The 26,191-nt window shown below is 43.4% G+C and overlaps 1 protein-coding gene across 2 annotated transcripts in view; it reads left to right on the forward strand.

Annotated features, from left to right (window-relative positions):
* Positions 1-26,191, forward strand: part of VSTM4 (V-set and transmembrane domain containing 4) — an 86,402-nt gene that overhangs the window by 43,024 nt on the left and 17,187 nt on the right. For both annotated transcript variants that reach the window (XM_079899189.1, XM_079899190.1), the window contains exons 6-7: positions 16,963-17,069; positions 18,455-18,516. In XM_079899189.1, coding sequence (XP_079755315.1) covers positions 16,963-17,069; positions 18,455-18,516 — 169 coding nt within the window. The remainder of the gene's footprint in view (positions 1-16,962; positions 17,070-18,454; positions 18,517-26,191) is intronic.

Here is a 26,191-nt window from a genome sequence, read left to right on the forward strand (position 1 = left end):
ACCATCAGCCTCTCTATTGTGGTAGAAGGGGGCTCACTTGACTTGGAGCAGTGTGCAAAGCCCACGTTCAGCAGTGTTGGCAGTGGAAGTGGCAGTCTTAGCGGTATTGAGCAGGGAGGCCCAGTGGTTCTGCTAGCCTGAGGTTTGGGTCACAGTTGGGTCAAGCATATCTCTGGCTGAGACAACATGCATGTGCAGAGGAGAGTGGAGGGCACCCAAAGGATAGAAAAAGATACATCATGCAAGTAGGAACAATAAGAGAGGTGGTAGCTAAGTTAATAAGACATACTTTAAGACAAGAAATATTACTAGAGACAAAGAAAGAAGTTTTATAATTATAAAAGATCAACATATGAGGATAATTTAACACATTGTATTGGACCAAACAGCAGAGCCTCAACATACATGAAGCAAAAACAGAAAATTAAAAGATGAAAATTTTCAATTATTCTAGAGTAATAGCTGGAAACTTCAATGCTCCACTCTCAATAATTGATAGAATACTGAGAGAGAAAATCAACCAGGACACAGAAGATGAAGCAGTTTTACCTGACAAATAAGAATGCTTTACCCAGTGACTGCATAATGTATTCTTTTCAAGTTTATTTGGCACATTCTCCAGGATAGGCCATATGCTAGGCCATAAAACAAATCTTTATAAAATTAGTATTTTATTTATGTAAGAAATCCTATGAAGTCTGTTCTCTGACCACAACAGAATTAAATAGAAATTAGTGACAGAAAGAAATCTGGGAAATTCCTAAATGTTTTGAATTTCAAACAACATACTTTTAAATAATATGTGGGTCAAAGAAGAAATCAAAAGAAAAATTAGAAAATATTTTGAATTAAATAAAAATGAAAACACAGCATATCAAAACTTATAGGATGCAGCAAAAGTAGTGCTTAGAGAAAAATTTATGGCCTTTAAATGTCTATATCAGACAAGAAGAAGGGTCTAAAATCAATAGAAGCTTTCACCATAAGAAACTAGAAAAAGAAGGGTAAGTGAAATCCAAAGTAAGCAGAAGAAAGGTTATAATAGAGATTAGAACAGAAATCAATGGCATGGAAAACACACACACACACACACAAAGAAGTATCAATGAAACCAAAAGTTTGTTCTTTGAAAAGATCAATGGACTTGCCAAACCTTAAGTTAGACTGTCCGTGAAAATAAAAAAGAGAGAGAGAAAATAACCAATTACCAAAATTAGGAAAGGAAAAAGGAATCACTACAAACCCTACAAAAATTAAAAAGTTATAATCCTGATAATTCAGGTTTATTCTAACAAATTAGACAACATAAATGAAATGGAAAAATTCCTAGAAAAACACAAATTTCCAAAACTGATTGAAAAAGAAAGCTATAGTCTGAATAAACCTATAATAAGTCCAGAAGTTAAATTGTTAGCTAAAAAGTTTCCAGCCACGAAAAGCCTAGGCCCGCCTTGCTTTACTGGTGAAGCATACCAAGTATTAAAGGAAAATAAGAATACCAACCCCTCACAAAGTCTTTCCAAAAAGTTGGGAAAGCGTAGTCTTTTCAACAAATGATGCTAGGACAAAATATATAAAGAACACTCACAACTCAATAATAACATGATAAATAACACAATTAAAAATGGATAAAGAAGACATACAGATGGCCAACAGGCATATGAAAATATGCTCAGCATCATTAATCATCAGAGAAATGCAAATTAATCCACAATGAGATATCATCTCATACCTGTCAGAATGGCTAGAATCAAAAATAACACAAATAACAAATGTTGGCAAGGATGTAGAGAGAAGGGAACCCTCATACACTGTTGGTGGGGAGGTAAGTCGGATAGCTACTGTGGAAAACAGTGTGGAGGTTTCTCAAAAAACTAAAATAGAACTACCTCATGACCCAGCAATTCCACTCCTGGGTATATATTCGAAAAAAACAAAAACACTAATTTGAAAAGATACATGCACCCCTATGTTCATAACAGCACTATTTTTGATTGCCAAGATATGGAAACAACCTAAGTGTCCATCAACAGATGAGTGGATAAAGAAGATGTGGTATATATATACAATGGAATACTACTCAGCCATAAAAAAAATGAAATTTTGCCATTTGCAGCAACATGGATGGACTTGGAGGGTATTATGCTAAATGAAACAAGCCAGACAGAGAAAGACAAATACTGTGTGATATCACTTATACGTGGAATCTAAAAAACCAGTAAATATAATAAAAAAGGAACAGACTCACAGATATAGAGAACAAACTGGTAGTTACCAGTGGGGAGAGGGAAGAGGATTAAGAGGTACAAATTCCTATGTATAAAATAAATAAGGTACAAGGATATATGGTGCAACACAGGGAATATAGCCAGTATTTTATAATAACTATAAATGGAGTATAACCTTAAAAAATTGTGAATCACCATGTTGTACACCTGAAACTTACATAATATTGTACAGCAGCTATACCTCAATTTAAAAAAATGGCCAAAAAAGACTTGAATAGATATTTCCCTAAAGAAGATACATAAATGGCTCGCAAGTTCATGAAAATATGTTCAATATGATTAGTCATTAGAGAAGTGTGAATAAAACCAAAACGTGGTGCCACTGAACACCCACTACAATGGCTATCGTAGAAAGACAGACAATGTCAAGTGTTGGCCATGTTGTGGTGAAACTGGAACCCTGTACATTGCTGGTGGGAATGTAAAATGGTGTAGCCATTTTGGAGAAACAGTTTGGTGATTTCTTAAAACATTAAACATAGACTTAACCATATGACCCAGCAGTTTCACTGGTAGGAATCTACCCAGGAGAATGAAAACATATGTCCACACAAATACATGCATGCAGCTTTTCATAGCTGCTTTATTCATAATCACCAGAAGCTGGAAACAATCTAAATACATCCATCAACTGGTGAATGGATAAACAAAATTTAGTAGTTCATTCACTGGAATACGATTTGATAATAAAAAGTAAGAAACTGCTGATCTATGCTACCACAGCGGTGAACCTCAAAAACGTTGTACTAAGTCAACTAAGCCAGATGCAAAAAATTACATATTGTGTGATTCCACTTATTTGAAATGTCCTGAAAAGGGAAATTTATAGAGTCAGAAAGTAGATTAGTAGTTGCTTAGGGCTGAATAGGGATTAACTATAAATAACTGTTTATTTATAGTTTTGGGGGTGACAGGGATGTTCTAAAGCTGTATTGTGGTGATGGTTGCACAACTTCATAAATCTACTAAAATTATTGAATTGTACACTTACGATCAGTGAATTTTATGGGGAGTAAATTATGCTTCAGTAAAGCAGTTTGTTTCTTTTTTAAAGCATATGCCCCGAAAAGGCTCCGAGGGCCAGCATTTCAGGTGTGGGGGAAGGTTATGGCTCAGGTGATCAGAGGCTGTGGAGGGACCAGCCTGCCGGCGTTTCTCAGGATCTGCATGCTGTGGTCTAGCATCTGGCCTTACATTCTTAGCAAGCGGTGCGGGAGTTTGGGCTCCACTTCCTTCCATTCCCTGGCCTTCCCCTTCAGTTGCACCTATTCAGAGCTGGTGCTGAGGCTGGAAGTACAGCGAAGATGTCACCCCAGCCTGGTGGGCATTACAGTTTGGTCTCCCCCAGCCCTGTGATGCCTGCCAGAGGTCAGAGATGACCACAGAGTCCCGCTTAAATGCTGCCCCCTCTACCCGCTGGTGCTGTCAGTGAAACTGGTTGGGCTCCTGAGTTGAGCGCTCCCTATTGGCGTATCTCCTGTTGGGTCAGCCCACAGATCTGCCTCTGGAAAAGCCTGCCTCTTCTAGTCCACTGCACCCCAGGACCCTGCAGGGGCCAGGTCTGCCCCCATGAACCTGGTAGCGGGTGCCCTTCTGACTTGCATTCATCTTTCTATTAGAACCTCATGCTGATTTGACCTAGTGCAGCCCATTCCCTGCCACGGGGCCTCACTTGTGAACTGGTCAATCCTTGCCATTTTAACTGGCCTTGACCTGAATTGTTCTCTGCCTCTGCAGCCCAGGCATTTTTTTGTTTGTTCCGTCCCTGTTGTGCCAGAGGGCTCCCAGATCCTGGCTCCTTCATCTGTGCTGTGGCAGTGGGCAGCCGGGCCCTGGAGTCTCAAGCTGTGATCGGGACAAATGTCCTTCTCTGTCCTCTGACCACTTCCTCCTAAGGGAGAATGGGCAGAGAGCACAGGACCAGGACAAGATGCCAGGAACAGAAACCCTCAGGCAGGGGAGGGACCCTCAGGAAGAGGCCACATGCTGGCGCTGAGGCTGTGGTCACTGAGACAGGGACCTTGCCAAGTGACTGGGGCAGAACCCGGGGACTCTAGGGAATTCCATGACTTATTGAGAGAAGCTCAAACAGAAGGAAAACAAGTCTCATCTCGAATGTGTATCATCCTTGAAGTCGGAAGTTGCCGTTTCCTGGGAGGGGCGGCCTTGACCTTTGGGGCTGGGGACAGTTCCTTTCTGATGGCAGAGTGCTGTCTCCCGGAGCAGAGACCCAGGCCTTAGTGAGCGTCTCAGGATTCTGCAAGATTTTAAGCGTGCCCTCCCTGGGGAAAGCAGCCCTGAGAGCAGCTCAACTGGTAGGTATGAAACTGTACCCCAGAGTCCCGGAAAACCAGATTTTAGTTGAAATGCCACCAATTTCATAGAGTTATAATGTGCTTTCATACCATGATACCTCCTCAGTGCACTCAGGTGCCTTTCTTCAAGTACAAGAAAATTGTCAAGAGGGTGGACGGGGGCACCTAAAAGGCGATTCGCAGCCAGTATGTTTCCTGACCTTTTGCTTGACCTCTTCTTATGGGTTTGAGATACTAAATTTTTGCAAATGGGAGCAATTAAAATGGACATTGTGTCACCTGTGCTGATGCAGTTACAGCTGAAGCTGTGTAAGCTTTCTTCATGTTTTCTGGCGCACACACCTTCTCAAGGATAAAGAGTCAGGGCCATAGACTATTTACATGTTGGATAAATTACAGACACAGTTTTACTGTACTTTATGAGCTTAGTTTAAAGCATTTTTCAGTCTTTTCTGAACCATCAGAGATTTTTAAACATACTCCCACAGTCGAAGTATGGGTTTTAATAATTGATTTGTTCAGGATTTAGAGTGAAGGCAGAGATGTGATTTCAAAGAGAATATGAAGATATATGCTCAAAACTAAGATATGTAACTACTTGCTTCATTTGTATAATATTGAATAGTAGCAGTGTTATAAAACATTTATTCCTTCTGTGAAAGGCAATCTGCTGTGATGGTTAAAGATTCTGTGGCCAGGCTGCCTCAGTTCGCATCTGGGCTCTGCCACTGATTGCTGTGTGCCTTTAGCTAATTTTTCAACCTCTCTGATAAAATGAGGGCAATAATTGTCCTAGCATATAGTGTGTTGGGAGGATTTCATGAGTTAGTCTGTATGAAGTGCTTCCAACAGGTAAATGGTGAGCTCTATGCAAATGGTTCTGTTATTATTCAGTCAGTACTTACGATTGATTCTTCTGTAAGCTTGTAAGGCCCATAGAACAAGGATGAAATGACACACATCCCATGCCCTGAGGTCTGCCTCTAGTGGGAGACCCAGAGAAACAAGACCGTGGCAGCACCCGTGGGATGCCCACGGAGCTGTCACGGACACCCAGAGGAGGTGCTCCTAACCCTGTCCCAGGGGTCTGTGGGTGGTAGGGAAGGCTTCCTGGGGGTGAAATCTGGGCCAAGTCTTGAAGGGTGAGTTAGAGCATTACAGGAGAAGAGGGTTGGGGGAGGGCAGCACACAGAACTGGGGAGAGAAAAGCACAGCGGATGAAGGGATTTAGTCCATGGAGGTGAGGAACCCTGGAGATTCAGGGCAGAGCAGCAGGGAGGTGAGGCTGGAGTTGGTGGCAAGGCCAGATGCCAGGGGATGGCAGTCATCATAGTAATAACAGTAACGGAGCCACACCATTATTAAATGCCGTGCCCTGGCACAGTGCTAAGCATGGGACACACACCATCTTCTTCCCGCCTCACAACAACCCCGTGAGTGGGTGCTGTGATTATCTCCATGCTATAGATGAGAAACCAATACAAAAAGTGTCGATGTTGGTGAGGTCTCCTGGCCAGTGAGAGGAAGAACGCGAGGGCTGCCAGCCCAGGCCACGTGGCTCCAGGGCTCACACATTAGCATAGGTGTGCTGGGAAGCCTGGGTCTGACTGTGAGACCTTTGGTGTTGGCATTCACACAAATGAACAAGGAGCAGATGCTGCAGAAATGTTGAGGCAGTGGAAGGAGAAGCGGGAAGGGTTTGGCTATCAATGCTGGGGGTGGCTGCAGCTTCCCTGCATCCCTTGACTTTGAAAAGTGCATCCCTCTGGTCATAGGCATGGATTTGTGGGTGTCTGAGCCTCTGTCCGCATTCAGCTGAGCAAGCAAGGGGGCGAGGGCAGGGATGGCAGACTTGGGCGTGTGTCTCCTGACCTTCCTCCTGCATCCCTGACATCACTGCTGTGCAGTCTTATCCTCGCCCCACCCCAGGGCTCAGGCTCAGCTCCCTCCTTCCAGAGCCCTAGGCAGAGGCAGGCGTGAGGACAGGCCTGTGTGATGGGACCTGGTTGTTATTCCTGGAATAACGTGACAAACATCTACCTGGTTTTAGTGTCAGTTTGAGCTGTGCCACTCAGCAGCTTGTGCCAGTCACTCAGCTTCTCTGGGAATATTTCACCCTCCACAAAATGGGCACAAACCTGCCTCTGTCCCTGTGGCTCAGGGTCGTTGTGAGGATTCAGTGAGATAATACCGGCTGTGGACTAATTCCTCATAGTTACTCAGGGAGCGCCCGTGTACCTCTGCAGCTGAACACTTTATGGGATTTACTTCTGATCCTCATAAAAACCCTGCAAGGTACAAATTACTCTCCCCAGATTAAGAACATGAATAAAACTGCCAACTCTTAGATGAAGAGCTAGCCCTCTCTACTATTTACGGACCTTTTGATTCCAGGTAACAGAAAAGCCAGCTCGGATGGTCTTACCCAGGAAGGGACTTGGCTGGCTCACCTGACCCGGGATGCTGCAGTGGGTGGGCTTTGCTCTGGGGGGCACAGGGTCCTTAGGGCAGTGGCTTCTGCTCCCAGCCCTTCTCTGGGCAGTGCTGCCTCCAGGCTTTGATGTGTCCTCGGGCCAGGCCAACTCCCCTTGGGAAGGGAACGGTGGCAGCACGGCTTTCACCCCTGGGCTCATGAAGGAGTCATCTTGCTTCCTAATGAACAAACAGAACTGAACTCACTGTTATGGGACCAACCCGAACCAAGCACTAAGGCCAGAGGATAAAACTGTGCCGAGCAGGGGGGGTGGTCAGTGCCACCCAAACATGTGCCTTCAGCCCTAGGGGGCAGGGAGTGGATGCTGGACAGGTAATCCCAGGGACCTCTCCTTGCTTTTATTCTTAGGACCCAAGACCAACACTACATAGAACCACTAAATTTTGGGTGGCCCAAAAGGTTCGTTCGGTTTTTTCCATAAGCTGGCTCTAGTAGCACTTAGTTGTCTTTAACTTCATTCGAGACAATTTTGTTAGATCATATGTGACAGCTGTCATATCAGCATGCATTTAAAAAAAGATATCAAAATTGGTGGATTTTTGTGTAGCCTTTTTAATATTGAAGTTGTAAGCAAAAAAGCAACATTTTCGGCATATTACGCTTTATTATTTCAAGAAAGGTAAAAACGCAACCGAAATGCACAAAAAGATTTGTGCAGTGTATGGAGAAGGTGCTGTGACTGATCGAACGTGTCAAAAGTGGTTTGCGAAGTTTCGTGCTGGAGATTTCTCACTGGACGATGCTCCATGGTCAGGTAGACCAGTTGATAGCGATCAAATCGAAACAATAATTAAGAACAATCAACATTATACCACGTGGGAGACAGCCGACATACTCAACATATCCAAATCAAGGGTTGAAAATCATTTGCGCCAGCTTGGTTATGTGAATCGCTTTGATGTTTGGGTTCCACGTAAGTTAAGGGAAAAAAACCTTCCTGACCATATTTCCACATTCGATTCTCCACTGAAACATCATGAAAACGTTCTGTTTTTAAAACAAATTGTAACAGGCAATGAAAAGTGGATGCTGTACAACAAGGTGGAACCGATGAGATCATGGGGCAAGCGACATGAACCACCGCCAACCACACCAAAGGCCGGTCTTCATCCAAAGAAGGTGATGTTTGTATATGGTGGGATTGGAACGGAGTCCTCTATTATGAGCTCCTTCCAGAAAACCAAACGATTATTTCCAACAAGTACTGCTCCCACTTAGACCAACTGAAAGTGGCACTCGACGAAAAGCAACCAGAATTAGTCAACAGAAAACGCATAATCTTCCATCAGGATAATGCAAGACCGCATGTTTCTTTGGTGACCAGGAAAAAACTGTTACAGCTTGGCTGGGAAGTTCTGATTCATCTGCTGTATTCACCAGACATTGCACCTTCGGATTTCCATTTACTTTACAAAATTATCTTAATGGAAAAAATTTCAATTCCCTGGAAGACTGTAAAAGGTACCTGGGACAGTTTTTTGCTCAGAAAGATAAAAAGTTTTGAGAAAACCATAATTCAAAAAGAGACATGTACCACAATGTTCATTGCAGCACTATTTACAATAGCCAGGACATGGAAGCAACCTAAGTGTCCATCTACAGATGAATGGATAAAGAAGATATGGCACATATATACAATGGAATATTACTCAGCCATAAAAAGAAATGAAATTGAGTTATTTGTAGTGAGGTGGATGGACCTAGAGTCTGTCATACAGAGCGAAGTAAGTCAGAAAGAGAAAAACAAATACCGTATGCTAACACACATATATATATGAAATCTAAAAAAAAAAAAAAGTTCTGATGAACCTAGGGACAGAACAGGAATAAAGATGCAGATGTAGAGAATGGACTTGAGGACCCGGGGAGGGGGAAGGGTAAGCTGGGACAAAGTGAGAGAGTGGCATGGACTTACATACACTACCAAATGTAAAATAGCTAGTTAGTGGGAAGCAGCCGAATAGCACAGGGAGATCAGCTCGGTGCTTTGTGACCACCTAGAGGGGTGGGATAGGGAGGGTGGGAGGGAAGCACAAGAGGGAGGGGATATGGGGATATATGTATACGTACAGCTGATTCACTCTGTTATACAGCAGAAATTAACACAACACTGTAAAGCAATTATACTCCAATAAGGATGTTAAGAAAAAAAAAGTTTTGGGAAGATGGAATTATGAATTTGCCTGAAAAATGGCAGAAGGTAGTGGAACAAAAGGGTGAATACGTTTTTCACTAAAGTTCTTGGTGAAAATGAAAAATGTGTCTTTTATTTTTACTTACAAAACTGAAGGCACTTTTTGGCCCACCCAATATTAAGGAAGCACCTCCTGACCTTACCAGTTAGTGTTCAGAGATTTCAAACTTACAGACTAAACCACCTCCAAGCCTTTGTGCAGACTCTGTGAAACTGGCAGGGACCAGGAAGGACGAGCTCTCACGGTGAGGCCCGGCAGAACCTCTGATGTGATGTAAACCGTTTATGATGAAAGGCCATGGGGAGGCTGTGGACAGGGAGGTGCCTTGGCAGCTGCCTCACGAAGGAGCAGCTTTTATCCTGGTGCTCTTCACAAAATGCCATACGTAGGATGAAAGCAGCAGAAAGTAATGCATCAGGACTCCCGGGGTCTGCAGGTCCTTTCTAGGTGCGCCCGCTCTGGCACAGGTTTCTGAGAACCCTGCCATGTCCGTCCAGTCCCCATTCAAGAACTCGGAGAGCAGATTCCATAATAATGATGATAATAATGCTGGTAAGATAGTCATAGGTGACACAACGTACCAGATGCAGTTCTACGTGCTTGACACGTGTTACTCATTTATGAGAAAGAGTCATCTCGAGGGAGGCACCATTCGTCTGCCTCGAAAGTGGAGTTCTGTAACTTGTACACAGCTCCTTGGCACGTGCTGTTGATTGACCTCGTGTGGCAAGGAAAGCCCGTGGAGCGCTTTCAAAAGCCTAGAGCGAGATGTCAGGAAATTTGCCCTATTTGCACTAGTTCTTGGCCTTTATCAATGGCAGCTACCTTGGGTGGGGGACCTGTCGTTGTAAACGACAGTGAGATGCTAACATAGTTGTTGAGACCTGCGTTCCTCCTGCAAGATTCCACACTTGACATTGCAAGGTACAAGGTTATAGGGTGATGAGTGTGTTGCGGGCAGTCTTGGAAAGGCAGCCTGGAGCTGCTCGGAGAGGAACTGAGGAAGCCCTCTGGGGGTCCTGGTGAGTTCTCACGGTCTGAACTGAGGTGTGCAGGCTGGAGGAAAGGAAGCACATGGACACTTCGGAAGGTAAAATGAATCAACGGAAACACTGACTTTCAAAGCTGGTGTGGGAGCGGGAAGGGTTCAGGGAGGGCAGGCCCAGAAGGATGCTGGCAGGGCCAGATTGGCACATCTTCCTCAGCCCTGCTCGTGGAGGGCTTTCTCGGTCGGGATCTTTTGCCCGACAGACCACACTTGGCATCCCAGCCATCCCAGTTCAGGCCACACTGAATCCCTCTGCAGCATGTGACGGACAGCTTTCTGCCAGGATGAGGATCCTCTGCTCATTCAGCCGGAAACGGGGTTGAACAGACCCCAAGGGGGCATAGTTCATATGTGGAGGCACAAAGCTTGTCCTGGATCCAGGGAAACACCAGGCACCTGGGGGATGAAGGCTGGGTGTCTGAATGCTCCTCGGTGGGAACAGTTAACTGCTCCTCTGGTGTGTCCCAGTGAGGCAGCTATTTGATGGAGGGGTGGCACTCCTTATGCACAGGCGCTGTGTGCTTTGGTATGAGGGCGCGTTGAGCTCACATCCACTTATGAAAGCAAGGTGTGCCTGGGTGTTTGGTTCTTCATTTTAAAAATGTTCCTTGGTGGGGTCCTCTCAGTTTATACTATTGTTTTTTTTTCCTGCTCCCAGACACACTTCGTTGTAGAGGCACAGAATTTCCACGTGGCTGGCCTGGCCACACCCACCTCCCTTTGGGCCGCTGATACTGTTTATTTCAGACAATCCCAGGGACAGTCACGTGCTCCCCTCCTTCTCTGCCCAATCTTGGGCCAGGATGGCCCTTGGTCTTGGGCACCAGTCACTGCTCCTGCCTCCAGGACCCTAGCATTCAGGATGGCCCCTCTTCCTCCCACCAGGGCAGGGCTTCGAGCAGCTGTAACAGTCCTGGATCTAGTATAGACTGAAAGTGCAGTGGAATGCTGATGTCGCCTTCCGGTACCTTTTTGGGGAGCTGGCTTAAGCCTAGAGCAGCCATTGTAGATCTGGCTTGATTGGCCTTCTTCCTTCCCTAGTTCTCTTGTTCTCTGTTGTCTGGGCTGGGCTCAGAGTCCTAGCTTCAGGGCCAAGGAGGCAGGTCCACCCGGATCAGATCCCAGATCTCCTGCCTGGACCTCTCTGAGGCTTAATTTTCCCATCTGGGCGGGTCAGAGATTATGGATATCAGGCACTTTTCACAGTGCTTTGCATAGGGTAGACAGACATAGCTCTTATTAACTTTAGCTTCTGCGAAATATGATTGCTCACAATTTGTTCAGTGCCTGGTAAAATCCAGGTTGCCTGCTTTACCTGGTGTCCTGGAGTGGCCACCCATTGCTCAGGGGTTCAGCCTTTCTCTACGCCCTGCTCGCCTGCTCTGTCCTGCTTGGCACTTGTACAGCACTGCTACGTCTGTGGCTCTAGGAGGGTGCACTGTGCTCCCTCGGCAGAAAGATTTTCTGATCAAGGTTTAAGTTGAAGTTTGTGCTTCCCCTCAGGGCCAAGACTTGGCATCATGAGATACCCAAGTAGCAAAATTATTTTCCCTGGGTAACACCATGACATGCCCCTACCCCCCTACTGCATCTACACGCTGGAGATTAGGGTCCATGCTGTTTAGCCATTTCATGCCCCATCTCATTGAGGCTGAGCTTTCTTATCTGACCCTAACTATGACCCAGTGAGATAGATATCAAGGGTACATCTTCCCATTTTACAGGTTGGGGGATGCGGCCCAGGGAAGTGAGTGACTTGTCCTGTATCACCTCTCTAGTCAGAGTGGAAGCAGATTTAGTGCAGGCTTTCTGCCCCTGTCCAGTGCCCGTTTGCTAGATCCAGCCACTACGTGCCACGGAGCAGAGGTGCCCAGTCTTTGTGGGACAGAGACTCCTGTGAGAGGCGGCCAGGCCGGAACTTTGTACATGTCACAACAAGGGTCCCACATGTGCGCCTCCTGCCCCACCCTTGTTGGAGCCAGAAAAACAGCCCTGTTCCCCACAAATAGCACTTCTTTCCGATCACACAGCTCTCTAATTTAGCTGGAGTTTCCGGCCTATTTTCTATCTTCCTTGGTTTGACTGGCTCCAGCAATGCCCACTCCCTTGTGTCAGACACAAAATACAGTCCTGTTGCAACCTAAGATGTAGAATAACTTTTCTCGTAAGTGAATCATAAGACGGACTTTGTCAAAAATTCCTACCAGCCCTGCTGGCTCAACGCGAGACGTAAGATTCTGAGGGAATCACTGTCTATCGTATGTCATTGTGGTGACTCATTGTATCTGAGTGCTCATGATTGAGGTATGAAGTAGAACTAAATTTAGTTTAGTGCAGTTTTACTGTTTTCAAGGAGAATGGTGATGACAAAGCAGGTCTTTTTTCAGCTTACTGAAAGCCCTGGGCATAATGGCCTACGTTTATGATGTCTCAAAATTTTCATTTTATATTAAAGAGCTAAAGAATTAAAGCCAAGAAAAGAGAAGAGGAAGGGGAAATATTATTTGATTTTGCGGGGTGTGAGGTGCAACTGGGGAAGATAATCCCAACTCAGAGGCAATAGACAAAAAGAAACTATCAAACGATTTTAGCAAAAACAAATGACCATGCATTTAACAAAAAGCCAAAATTCAAAAGTAGGGAAATGTTTGCAATAAGCATGTCAGGTTGATGTCAAAGATGCAAACAAATCTATAAGAATGACTCACAATCCTACTAAATAATAGCAGAAGGTGTCCGTACATCATTCATAAATAAGGAAACACAGACAAACACGGGAAATGTTCCTCCTAGCAAGCAAAGAAATGCAAGTAAAAGGAGATATCACATTTTTCTTCATTAAGTGAGAAATTTTTTAAACTGATAAATCTGATGTTAAAAAGGATGAAAAGATAAATGCCCTCATCCATTGACCAAGAGGCTATAAAGTAGTACTGACTTGTCGGAAATCATTTTGACAGTGGGTATTTTTTTTTTTTTGACAGTGGGTATTGAATAACCTTTAAAATGATCCTCCTCTGTGAACTAGTATTTCCAGGTCTAAGAATCCAAAAACAAAAGTCTAAGAATGGAAAACCATTATGCACAAATATATTTATAGCAATGTTATTTGTATATCAAACTGGGAAACAAATTAGATGTTTAGATGTCAGGGGAAGGCTAAGTAAACTGTGGGCATGTCTTCTCACTGGAATAGTGGGAGGATGTGACAATATGGAAAGTGTAGATTAAGTAAAAAGAAGGATGCAAAATTATAATACAATATTATTATTATTATTTTATTTTTTTGCGGTACGCGGGCCTCTCACTGTTGTGGCCTCTCCCGTTGCGGAGCACAGGCTCCGGACGCGCAGGCTCAGTGGCCATGGCTCACGGGCCCAGCTGCTCCGCGGCATGTGGGATCTTCCCAGACCGGGGCACGAACCTGTGTCCCCTGCATCGGCAGGCGGACTCTCAACCACTGCGCCACCAGGGAAGCCCCAATATTATTTTAAAAAAGACAATGTATAAGAACCAAGGAAGAGTTGAAACTTAATGTCCCCAAAAAGCCTGCACATGGATGTTGACAGCAGCTTTAGTCATAATCTCCAAAACTTGGGAGCAAAAAAGATGTCCTTCAGTAGATGAATGAATAAATAAACCCTGGTACATCCAGACAATGGAATATTATTCAACATTAAAAAGAAGTGAGCTATCAAGCTATGAAAAGACATGGAGAAAACTTCAATGCATATTTCTAAGTTAATGAAGCCAATCTGAAAAGGCTCCATACTGTATGATTCAAACTATATGTGACATTCTGGAGAAGGCAAAGCTGTGGAGACGGTTAATAGATCAGTGGTTGCCAGAGGTGGGGGAGGGAGGGATGAACAGGAAGAGCACAGAGGAATTTTAGAGCATGGAAGCTATTCTGTATGATACTACAGTAATGGCTACATTATAAATTTGTCCAAACCCATACAATGTACACCACCAAGAGTGAACCCTAATGTAAACTGTGGACTTTGGGTGATGATGTGTGTCAAGGTAGTTTCATCAATTAAAACAAAGGTACCACTCTGGTGGGGATGTTCATAATGGGGGTGGTCAGGGGTCTATGGAAAATCTCTGTATCTTTTGCTCAATTTTGTTGTGAACATAGAACTGCTCTAAAAAATAAAGTCTTTTTAAAAAAAATAAAACAAGGAAGAGGAAAAAGGCTGGAAATATTTATGAAGATCATGTTTTGGTTATGATAGACTTATTTTCTTTCATCTCCATGCTTGTAATTACCATTTTAAAACATGGACGTGCATTAATTTATAATGGAAAGAAAAAATAAACATTTCAAGAGTTTAAAAAGCTAGGAAATGAAGCTGTATGTGTGGTTGTGTATTTAAACAGTTCTGAGGGTTTCTGATCCCTTGTTTTCTCTTTGTGGCCAGAGTTTTGTAAACACACATCCCTTTTGGCTATTTGTAAATTTACACAGTTGACCCTGTACTCTAAAGCCATGGCCAGTTAGAATTTCTGTTCCCAATAAAAATAAGCTATCTTTGGGGACTCTCAGTGTGAACTGTATTCTTGGAAATTTCCCCACAACGTGACTCAGTCTTTGTTTATTTTTAAAACTCCAGGACTATATTAGAATAGTCTGTTTTCTTTTATTAAATATATGTAAATATTTATTAGTGTTTAATTTACTGCTTTTCAAAGATTATACAATCACATGATTTAATAATTAAAATTTAAAGTTAAATAATTTAAAAATATATGTAATAATAATTCATATTATTATATTATATAATAATATAATTATTAATTATATTATTATATTATGTAATATGTAATAATAATAATAAATAATTCTCCTTGTCCAATCTTCCTTCTGTTTATTTCCTCAGCACCCCCGTTTTAAGGAACCACTATTTTTAAATTCTTGTGAATATTTCCAAAGTTTCTCTATTTGTGTACATAAATACTAATATATATTATTTTTCTGTATTTTTATACAAAAGAAATGACACATTTTACACATTGTCCAACACCTAGCTTTTTCATTTAACAATGTGTCTTTTCTTATCCCTGTATAAATAGCTTCCTCATCCCTCATTATAGTTACAAAGGACCCCGTGTGTGGATTTGTGGATTCACCATAATTTCCTTAACCAGTCCCCCGCTGATGGACAGTTGGGTTGTTTCTAATCTATTGCTATTACCAACAGGACTATAATGACTTATATGTACATTTCATACCCATGCAAGGATATCTACAGAATAAATTCCCAGAAATGAAATTGCCGGGTCACAGAGTATAAGCCTCTGTAATTCTGATAGCGCCTGTGATCCTGATTGCTGAATTACTCTCCATCAGGAAGGGTTTACACTTGTACCAGCAATACTTCTGAGTGCCTGATTCCTCACACCCTTGCCAAAAGAGTGCTTTGCCTTAAGTTTGGTTGTTGCCATTCTGATATGTGCAGAAAGAAAGTGCAGTACATTTTAATTTGGCTTTCTCTTTCTTGAGGAAGTTTTAGCATGTTTTCCTAGGTACGAGCCTTTCCTCTTGTGTGAAAACTGTTTACCACCTTCATTCATTTTAACTGTTAGGTCATATCTTATGGATTTCTAGAAATCCTTTGTATTAGGGAGATCAAGGGAGTTACCAAGCCTCTCTTGGTAACTGTACCTACCTGGCTGGAATATGTGCCTGAGGATGAGAGATTCTAAAAGAGGCTGCCCTCTGGGTTGCTGGAGCCATAGGGTGCATTTGAAATAAGACGATGGCCATTCAAGGAAGTGCTTGGACTCCACCCCACAGGTAGCAAGGAGAACAGGTTTCACATCAGGCCAGTCTGGGTTTGCAGCTTTCGTGTTGTCTGCTTACAAACAGTGTCACTTAGAGCAAGTCACTCAGCATCTTTGAATCTTGGTTTTGTTACCTGTAATGTAAGGCTTACCTATTACTTTGGGTTATAACGGTAACACATAGAATCTGATACTACAGTGATTACACAGGTAACCACCCAGATAATTGAAAACACTCACAACACTCCTGAGGTCTAACTCAGTCTTTACCTTAAAGGTGAAGGTACATACAGCAGGAGGAGAAAGTGTGAACAATCATGGGGGGCCCTAGGGACTCCCAGCTGCAACTCGCCAGGGTCCCTTCTCACTTGCACAGGTGCTGCTCTGTCTCTGGATTGTGAGCCACAAAGATGTGTGCGAGGAACGTTGGTTTTAGGGGAGCTCAAGGAGAAGTTTTTAGTGATCTCTTAATATCCTCCTGGTGATGTAACCAAGCCAGACTGTGTAAACCCATTAACCAGGTGTAAACAGTCTATACACACAATCTATACATCCCAAAACAATGTAGGCAAGCCGGCCCTGGGTCTCTCCAGAGATTTTAGAACTTTACACAGCACGTTACAAATCCCTAACTAGCTCGACTCATCGTCCTTAGCCAAGGGTCAGTACCAGACCTCCAGACATCCTGGAGCTAGGCACAGAGTGATTCCAGTCCGGCTCTAAGAGTACCCTGCCTTACACACAGGTACATGGGGTACCCGGAGACTATTGCTTCCTTTTCCTTTCCCCGGAACAAGCCTGCCTTTGCCTTCACCAGGACCTTTTTCTTCTCCAGCTCAGGGGAGACTGTCACCAGCGTGACCAGCTTGGTCCCACTGCAGCCCAAGAAGGGCAAGAGGCGGAAGGAAAAAGCTGACGTTCCTCCCGCAGTCCCTGCCAAAGGTAGGAAGCCAGCCAGCAGTCATCCATGTGGAGAGCACCTGGGGTCTGATGTGAGATCAGGACAGGAGAGTAGGCAGGTGGAGGATGTGACATCCCTGACTATATATGGTCTGGAGAACCCCACCTAGATTCTGGTTATAACTGAGCCCCGTCCCCGAGGTGGGCTGGGGGCATTGCCATTGGACGCGCATGGCTTTAGCGGGGGTCAACCTCTACAGGCTATTCCACAGTGTATTTCCCTTTGAAGTATTAACGTTCTCTGCACATAGCAGGGTGGACCAAGGGGGTGTCAGCATCCTCTTGTTTTGTTCAAGGGAAAGAAGGCTCTATGATTTTCCTAAAGATAAAAACCAGGTGTGTAATTTATTTTGGATTTGTTCTGGGGATTAAAATGAGGGTTATTACTTGATTCCAGTTACGACTTAGAGCAACATAAATGAGGAAGATGGACATTTCCTGAGGTGAGAAGTAAAACTGTTTATAAATCGTTCCTAAAATAACTGGCCAATTTAGGAGAAGGTCGTACATCAAAGGATTTGATATACAGTTAGGAATACAAGGGTTGCCCAGGTGAATAAGAACAAGACAGGATCCATTTTATCCCTCAACTGGGGCTTCCCAGGATGGCCCCTTGGCACCCTTTGCGCCCTGTGGTGGAAGGCGGTGGTGCTGAGACTGTACGTATACTGGGTGGACAGAAGGGGCTGGGAGACGTGAGCGTCCTGCGAGGAATGACACTTGTGGATCTGGGGAGGGAAGGGAGCTGTCCCTGCTCTGCGCCAGGCATTGTACTGCTGTATCACCTCATTCAGTCAGCATAGATGGTGCCCTACTTTACGAAAGAAGAAAATGAGACTCAGAGAGCCATGTGGTTGAGCCTGGCTTTGAGTTCAAGTCCCAATTCATCTAAATACTAGGTAGTTACATGATGTTAGAATAAGAGCCTCGGTTTCCTTCTCTGTTAGATGGGGACAATAAGACCCTCCCTGCTGACCTCCCAGGGCAGCTGTGAGGGTCAAAGGTCACCGCTGTCAGCGTTAGCATGCAACTAGGAGGAAGCCCCAGGGAAGGTCCCAGCCTCAGCCTTTACCAAGTGCACCGGGTTCTCACCTGCACATCTGACCTCTTTGTAGCTGGCGGTGTTTTATGCTGTGGTTTTGTTGACCTTGTTGAGAGGAGAGGATGACGTATCCAAAGGTTAGGAGAGGATCACCCTCCCCCGAGGGGCACCAGTCCAACTGTTACCTGGATCAGAAACTAGAGTTCCTCCACGAGGACAGGAAGTGGCCCTATGTCCGAGGCTCTCTGTCCGTGGTGCTCGTGATATGTGGGTTTTAAGAGTCCTGGGAGGAATTGCAGACTAAACCTTTGATGTGCTTCCACAGCTCCCATCGCTGCCCCGTTCCATAAACCGAAGCTGCTGAAGCCACAAAGGAAAGTTGCCCTGGTGAGTAACCACAGTCTCTGTGTTGTCCCCTCAAGCCCTAAACACAGCGCTGGTCCAAGGAGTACCTTTATTGACTGAAAACATGCTCCACGTTCTTGGGGCTTTGTTCCCAAGCAAAGGCATTCTCTCTTCTTGGGCCAGCTTTTGAGTCAGCTTTTCTCCACAGCTAGTTCCCACAGTGGCTTTTTAAAAATCCAAATGGAATTACTTTTCATTATCAGTGCTCCTTTTTTGAAAAGAAGGGAAAAAATCGCACTCAGAAAGGTATAAAATAGAAAGTGGACCAGCTTGTATAAACTTGTCTTGATAACCACTCTGAAGAGACTGCTGAAGAACTTTCCAGAAAACATGTTATACTTTTAATTTTGAAACAACTTCAGTTTTACGGAAGAGTGAGAAAGATGGTACAGAGAGTTCCCGTCTACCCTTCGCCCAGCTTCTCCTAAGGTTAACTTCTCACATAGCCATGGTGTATTTGTCAAAACTAAGAAGTTACCATCAGCACATTACCATTAACTGCACTCCAGACTTGGATCAGATTTCAGCAGTTTTTCCACGAATGTTCTTTTTCTGGTGCAGGATCCCATCCAGGCCGTCACATCGCATTTCGTGGTCTTGTCTCCTTAGTCTCCTCCAATCAGGGCCAGCGCCTCCGTCTGTCTGCTTCTACAGCCTTGACACTTTTAAAGAGTAGTAGCTGCATTTTTTACAACGTCTCTTGATTTGGGTTTCTCTGAGGTTTTCTGATGATTAGAAATGAGGTTATGGATTTGAGGGAAGAACAACACAGAGGAGCTATGCCTTTCTCATAGTGTCCCATGGAGCGGACGTGCTATGATGTTGACCGTGACCACTTGGTGAAGGTGGGTCTACCAGGTTCCTTCAGTATAAAGTCACTGTTTTTCCCTTTCCATACTTTATTTGTTAGAAGCCAGTCATTAAGTCCAGGTCACACTCAAGGGGAGGAGAGTGAAGCTGCATCTCCTGAATTCAGGGAGGGGTCTCAGAGACTTTGTGGACACATAGGAAGACCAGCACAGTAATTAATAGGTATTTTAGGGGAGATACATCAAGCCTGTGCAAATAGCCTTTTTTCCTTGAACTTCCGTCTACTCATTTTAGCGTTCATCCAAGGATTTTGCTTGCAGCACTTATTACTATGGTGAACCGATGGTGATTTTCTGTTTTCCTCAATCCATCTCCATTTACTACTTGAAATTCTTCTGTAAGGAAGAGCTGGATCCCTTTCCTCGTTGACTTATTCACTAATTTCTTTATATCAGTATGGATGCACGAAGATTGCATTTCTTTTAAGTTTGTAATCGTATTGTTATTTACCTTGTTGCCAGTTTTGTTCAGCAGCTGTGTATTTGTGTGTGAAAGAGAGAAAGAGAGAAAGGGAGAGAGAGGCAGAGAAACTGACAAACCAATTCTAAAATGTGTATGTAAGATAATAAGATTATCTTGGCCTTGCAGAGGGCCAAGATAATCTTGAAGGAAAAGAACAAAGTGAAGAATTTATATACCAATTCACAAGATTTATATTAAAGCCATAGTAATTAAGCTGTATAGTAAGTAATGGTATTAGCACAAGAATAGACAAATAAACCAAAGGAACATAATAAAGAGCCCCAAACACACCTACATATGTATTGTCACTTGATTTTATGACAAACGTGACATTGCAGTGCAGTGAAGAAAGGGTTATATTTTTAGTATACAGTGATGGGTCTGTAGGATCTCCACATGAAAAACAATGATCCATAGACTGGACTTCACGCCACACACACACAGATTAATTAGAGAAGGTCCGTACACTTAAGTAAAGGTAAAAATAAAACTTCCTAAAATTAGCTTATCTGCATAAGGTCAGGGCAAGCAAAGATATTTAAACAAGATGTGTAATGTATGAGCCATAAAGGAAAAGATTGAAAACCTCGGATTACATTAAAATTTAGAAGGTCTATTCTGATGAAAGATATCTGTACAAGATTGAAAAGGGAAGCCACCTATGGGGAGAGTGTACCTGCCGCGTGTATATTTGGTGAAGGATTCTTACCTAGCATTTGTGAACACCTACAAATCAATAAAAAAGAAAAAGGCAACACTACAAAAAAATAGGCAGAAGTCTTAAACATGTGCGTCACCAGAGAAGACATACAGATAGCCAGTCAGCACATGAAAAGTATTTTATCTCATTGGTGTCATGGAATGGAGGTTAGAAGCAGAAAACCAGTTCACATCTACCAGGATGGCTACAGTGAAATACTTACATGGTTTCCTTTTTTTTTTTTGCCTGTTTTTCTCTGATCCATTTGGAATTTAGGAATGGATCCAATTTTATCTGTCATTCTTTTTTGTCAGATTCTTTTTTATTTAACTTTATGTTTCATATTTCCATAATCGCTACTTGCCAGTTTCATTATACGTCATCACTACATTCCAAACAATTATTTAAACTTAACTTTTATTCGTTCTGTTACTACTTTTTCTTGAATCCAGTGTCTTCCCCCCTAAATATATTTGCCTTTACATTTGAGTAGTTTGTCTGTGAATGGAATTCTAGTTTCCTAAACATTTTCCGCTCTGTTCTGGGAAATATGCTAAGCACTTTGTGTGCATTTCTGTTTACTTCCCACATTGCTCAGCATAAATGCCATGCTCGTTACGGTGGCCTCTAATGCCTTATATCATGCAAGCCACATGTAATTTAAATTTTCCGGTAACCACATTAAAGACGTAAAAACAAACAGGTGAAACCAATTTTCATAGTATGGCTTATTTAACCCAATATATCAAAATATTATCATTTAAACATATAACCAATATAAAAGTTATTAATGAAATATTTTAATGCTTATTGTTCTGCTAAGCCTTCAAAATCCAGTGTGTCTGTTATGCTTCCTGCACATCTCATTTCAGAACCACAGTTCAAGAGCTTAATAGTCACATTTGGCTATTGGTTACCATATTGGACAGCGCAGCCCTATAATGATCTAGCCCCCATGACCTCTTTGACATCGTTTTTACCACTGTCCCCCTTTCTCATTCCCCTCCCATCATTCTGTCTTCCTTGCTAGTCCTTAACCATACCAAGCATGTTCTGGTAGGGCTTTTGTTGTCTTATATGCCTGGACCGTCCTCCCCAGGCTACGTCTGTGGCTTATTACTCACCCCCTAGGGTCTCTATTCAAATATCAGCTCAGTGGAGAAGCCTTCCTGAAACTCTATATAAAACACCACCCACCCTCTGAAGGAACTCCCCATGAGAGGCACCCTGACGTACATGTATCTATGACCTGCCTTTCTCTTCTCAGAATGCAAGGTCCATGAAGGCAGGGAGGTTGTCTGCTCTGGTCACTGCTGTGTTCTCCACACCAGAGCAGTGTCCAACAGGATGGGGATGTGTGATTTTGCACCCCAGCTTTGTGGAGTAGGTTCTGTCATTGTGCTTTTGTAGATGGGCACAGTGAGACTCGGAGTCAGTAAGGTGACAGATGGACGACTAACCCAAGGTCATGCAGCTTGTGGGCTGCAGTCAGGACTTGAACCTTTGTCCTTCTGAAGCCAGAGTGTAAGGTTTTAACCAGCTTAATTGAAGCCTTGTCTCAGAGTGGAACCTGGATCTCTGTGCATGATTCTGACATCCTCTCATGGCTCAGCCTTGCCCCTGACCTTCCTAGTCTGTGCCCAGGTTTCTGCTGTTCTCCTAGACAGGATGGTTCCTCTGTTTTCCAAAGAAAGCCTCCTTTTGCCTGCAATGAGTTGTGGGTCCTGAAGGGCTTTTCATACAGTGTGATTCCATCTGGTTCATATCATCAGAAATTCCTTATCAGTTCTGCTCTGTTGACTACACTGTCTTGTCCTCAAATGTAGCAGTGGAATTTTTGCTGATTTTAATAGATTTCTGGTCATTCAGTAGACTTTGGGAAACTCAACTGAACACAAAGGCTAAAACTATCAACTTTCCTTGGAACATCCTTCATCCCATCCGTTGAGGTCAGTTTCCCCAGATAGTCTGAGTTCACTCTCTCCCGGCTGTCCATATCACTGCACATCTGCGTGTGTATGTGTGTATCTTTTCCAGATCTTTTATTCTTAATCCTGATATTCATCAACAACCTCAAGAATGATTATACTTTGTAAATTTCCCCCATCTTACGTTCTAAGTTGCTCAGGGCCTGTTGTTTCTAATCCAATCTTTTACCCCTGGTAACAACAGAGACCGCTCTTTATTGACATTCCATTGATACATCCCAGGGATATATAAGAAAAAGCGCTTTTTGCATGTCATCATATTCGCATTTTGCGTGTCATGGACCACGTGGACATATTTTGCATGTCATCTCACAATAAGTCCCCCGACTCCCAGATTTGCCTGTGAGGACACACAAACACTCTGTTTCAGAAAAGTAAGTTCCAACAACCCACAGGGGGTAGTGTTTCATCTCCCATGAAGACAGTGCTGCTGACCCAGTAGATGGGGCAGTGTCAGCAGCCTTGAATGGACAACTTTTTTGAGTCCACAGCTATAAAAGCAGTTTGCCTTAAGCAATTTGGGGCCACTTATAAACAAAGTAGATTCAACAGCATTTTCAAAAATAACTGGTCTTAACTGCAGGTTTTTATGGTTGAGTTTTTGTCTGTTTGTTTGAGCTGGTATGCCCCTCTGGATGGAGAGTCAACATAGGAAATTCTTAATTTTCACAGAAAGTAAGTCGGGGCACTTATCTGCACTTCAAAATGGATTCTTTGTTTTGTGGAAATATCACCTGTGACAGTTCTTAAATACCAATTGTCCTTTGATCTTTTAAGATACGAAAAAGCTTGAAATTTTTATACCAAATTTTCCAGAAACGAGTCCATTTGGAGACCAGTTTGCACCTATAACAATACACAGTGAAGTAAAGAGCTGACTTTGAGTGGACCTCTGTCTGACCAGCAGTTTAGAGTCAAAAATACCAGGCCTAGCGTCTGCAGTTTTCGGTTAATATTAAGATTTATTTTCCCAGGAGGCCAGCATTGACCTTGGTCTCAATTTGGTCAATATTTCTCTCTCACATCAATAAGTCTTGATGGCAGCTGAAACTAAAGTCAATAGCTACTTGTCGACTCACACAGGCCTTAGTGGGTAATTTAGAAAATAATTTGGCAACATCTTTTCTTTGGGGTCTGGTACCAGTTTAGGTGTTTAATTCTGTAATTGTTGCATTTTGCCACAAAATCCATAAAAGCATCCTTCCTGGAGTGGTCACAGGCCACAGAGCCCTTCAGTCACCCAGCCGCTCTTTCCAGAGTGATATTGACACACGCTCACCCCAAGGAAACAACCTGCCTGCCACCTCCACTGACTCATTGGCAAAAAGCGAGAACCCTCATTTACTGAGCACCTACTGTGTGCCAACCCCTCTGCTAGGTGCTTTGTAGGCTCCATCTCCCTCATCTCAACCGCACATGCCAACTCCCAGCAGACCCTCAGACTCCAGGTGAAAATGACAAGCCAATGAATAATACTACTGTGAATATGGATGTACAAATATCTCTTTGAGTCCCTGCATTCAGATATTTTGGATATGTACCTAGAAGTGGAATCCCTGGATCACCTGGTAGTTCTCTGTTTAATTTTTTGAGGAACTGCTATACTCTTTTCCATAGTGGCTGCATGATTTTACATTCCCACCAACAGTGCACAAGGGTTCTGTTTCTCTATATCCTTACCGACACTTGTTATTTTCTGTTTTGTTTTTTAATATAGTAACCCAGCCTAATGGGTGTGAGATGGTATCTCATTGTGGTTTTGATTTGCCTTTCCATAATGATTAGTGATGTTGAGCATCTTTTCATGTGCCTATTGGCCATTTGTATATCTTCTTTGGAGAAATGTCTATTCAAGTCTTTCCCCCATTTTAAAATCAGATTGCTCGTTTTTTGTTGTTGTGTTTATAGAAGTTCTGTATATATTCTGGATATTAACCCCTTTTGGATATACAATTTGCAAGTATTTTCATCCATTCTGTAGGTTGCCTTTGCACTTTGTTGCTATGTCCTTTGATGCCCAGAAGTTTTAAATTTTGATTAGCATTAGTTTTAAAGTCATCGACAACCTGCGCATCACTCTGTCCCCAGTGGGTGACCTGGGATCTGCAGACTATGTGTGGAATGAATGAACAATTGAGGGCAGAGATCTGAGATAGGAGCTCTAAGTCCTCACTGCTCAACGTGAGGTCCACGGACCAGCAGCCTGGGCATTGCCTGGGAGCTTGTTGGAAGCATGGAAGCTCAGGCCCCACCCTAGACTTACTGAATTAGAATCTGCAATTCAGTAAGGTTCCAGATGAATCTGGTGAACATTAAAGTTTAAGAAGTGCAGCTCTAAGTAACTTAAAAAACAGTAGCCAGCTCTGGTTAGGTCATGGCTGGCGGGACAGAGTCATCCCCGGCCACCTCTGGAGACAGTTGTATTTACATTTTAGTGAGACAGTTCAGCCCACTTAGGAGAATGGTGGGTTTTCTTATTTATCCACAAAGAGAGAATTAAACATGAGAATCTGCTTCTAAAGGGTATTGTGACTCCCTTTCATTCCTGTAAACCTTTCCTGGATAGCTCATCCCCGTCTCAGCTGTGTGTAGCTGTCCTATGATCTCCTAGGACCCCTCACAGTCACAGGTAGAGAATTCTGACACGTAGGGAATGTGTGACCAAGACCTTCTTGTCTGGGATTCCCTTGAGTTCAAAGTCTGCAGTAAACCTGCCTCCTCTCATGGAATCTGAAAGATCAGAGCACTTAAAACAGAGGGATGAGGTTCATTCCATCATAGTTGAAGGGAACCTGTCTTAGGAGTGGGCCTTGCACCCAGTGGTCAGCCCAGGACTGAGATGCCAGCCCTACTGAGTGTTTGCCTGGTGTCAGGAAAGCAGCCCCCTCTTCCAGTTCAGTTTTCACTATCGACAGTGTACTTGCAAGTCCAAAAAGAGTTTTTCTCTGATCAGTAGCAGAAAAGGGCTTTGAGGCACATTAGACACCAGTGATAGAATTCTGAGAGGATTTTAATAATAACCCAAATCCCAGCAAAATTATTTCCAGAGGACACGCATTTCAGGTTTCTTGAAGGATGTTTATAATAAGCTGAAGAATTTCTCTTGTTGTCGTTAAGTGTGCTAGCACTGGTTTCAGTTAAATTTTGCATGAAAAGAATATATTAACCTGCATAAAATATGTTCATAATCTCGATTTAAAATTAAAAAGAAGGAAAAACCCACCAGCACATGAACAATATATCTCCCCAAGTAAAAGCCTTGGGAAGAAAACAAAAACTTTGCTTGTACCACGCTAGTACCATTTTTACAGAGATAAAAATTCTATGCCCCCCTCGGTACACATGCACATCCCATTATTGTCACGGGGAGTTACGTGTGTCAACTGGAGGGAAGAATAGATGCCCGGGCTTCGGAAGGGATGAGAGTCGGGAAAACAGAAGTCATTTCGTTTCATGGGCTTCCTTCAGTCGGGGGAGGGCAGGTGGCTGGGCCTTTCGTAAGTGGGACGTGATCACCAAGGAGGCGAGATCAGGCCTCCCCAAAATGGCAGTGGGAACATCTCATATTAGAGACTCAGCCCTGATGCAGGGCCGTCACTTCCCCGCAGGCCACGAGGTCCGTGCCGAGGCCCCTCTG

The sequence above is a fragment of the Stenella coeruleoalba genome, assembly GCF_951394435.1.
Source record: "Stenella coeruleoalba genome assembly, chromosome: 16".
In the NCBI taxonomy this organism is placed as follows: Eukaryota; Metazoa; Chordata; class Mammalia; order Artiodactyla; family Delphinidae; genus Stenella; species Stenella coeruleoalba.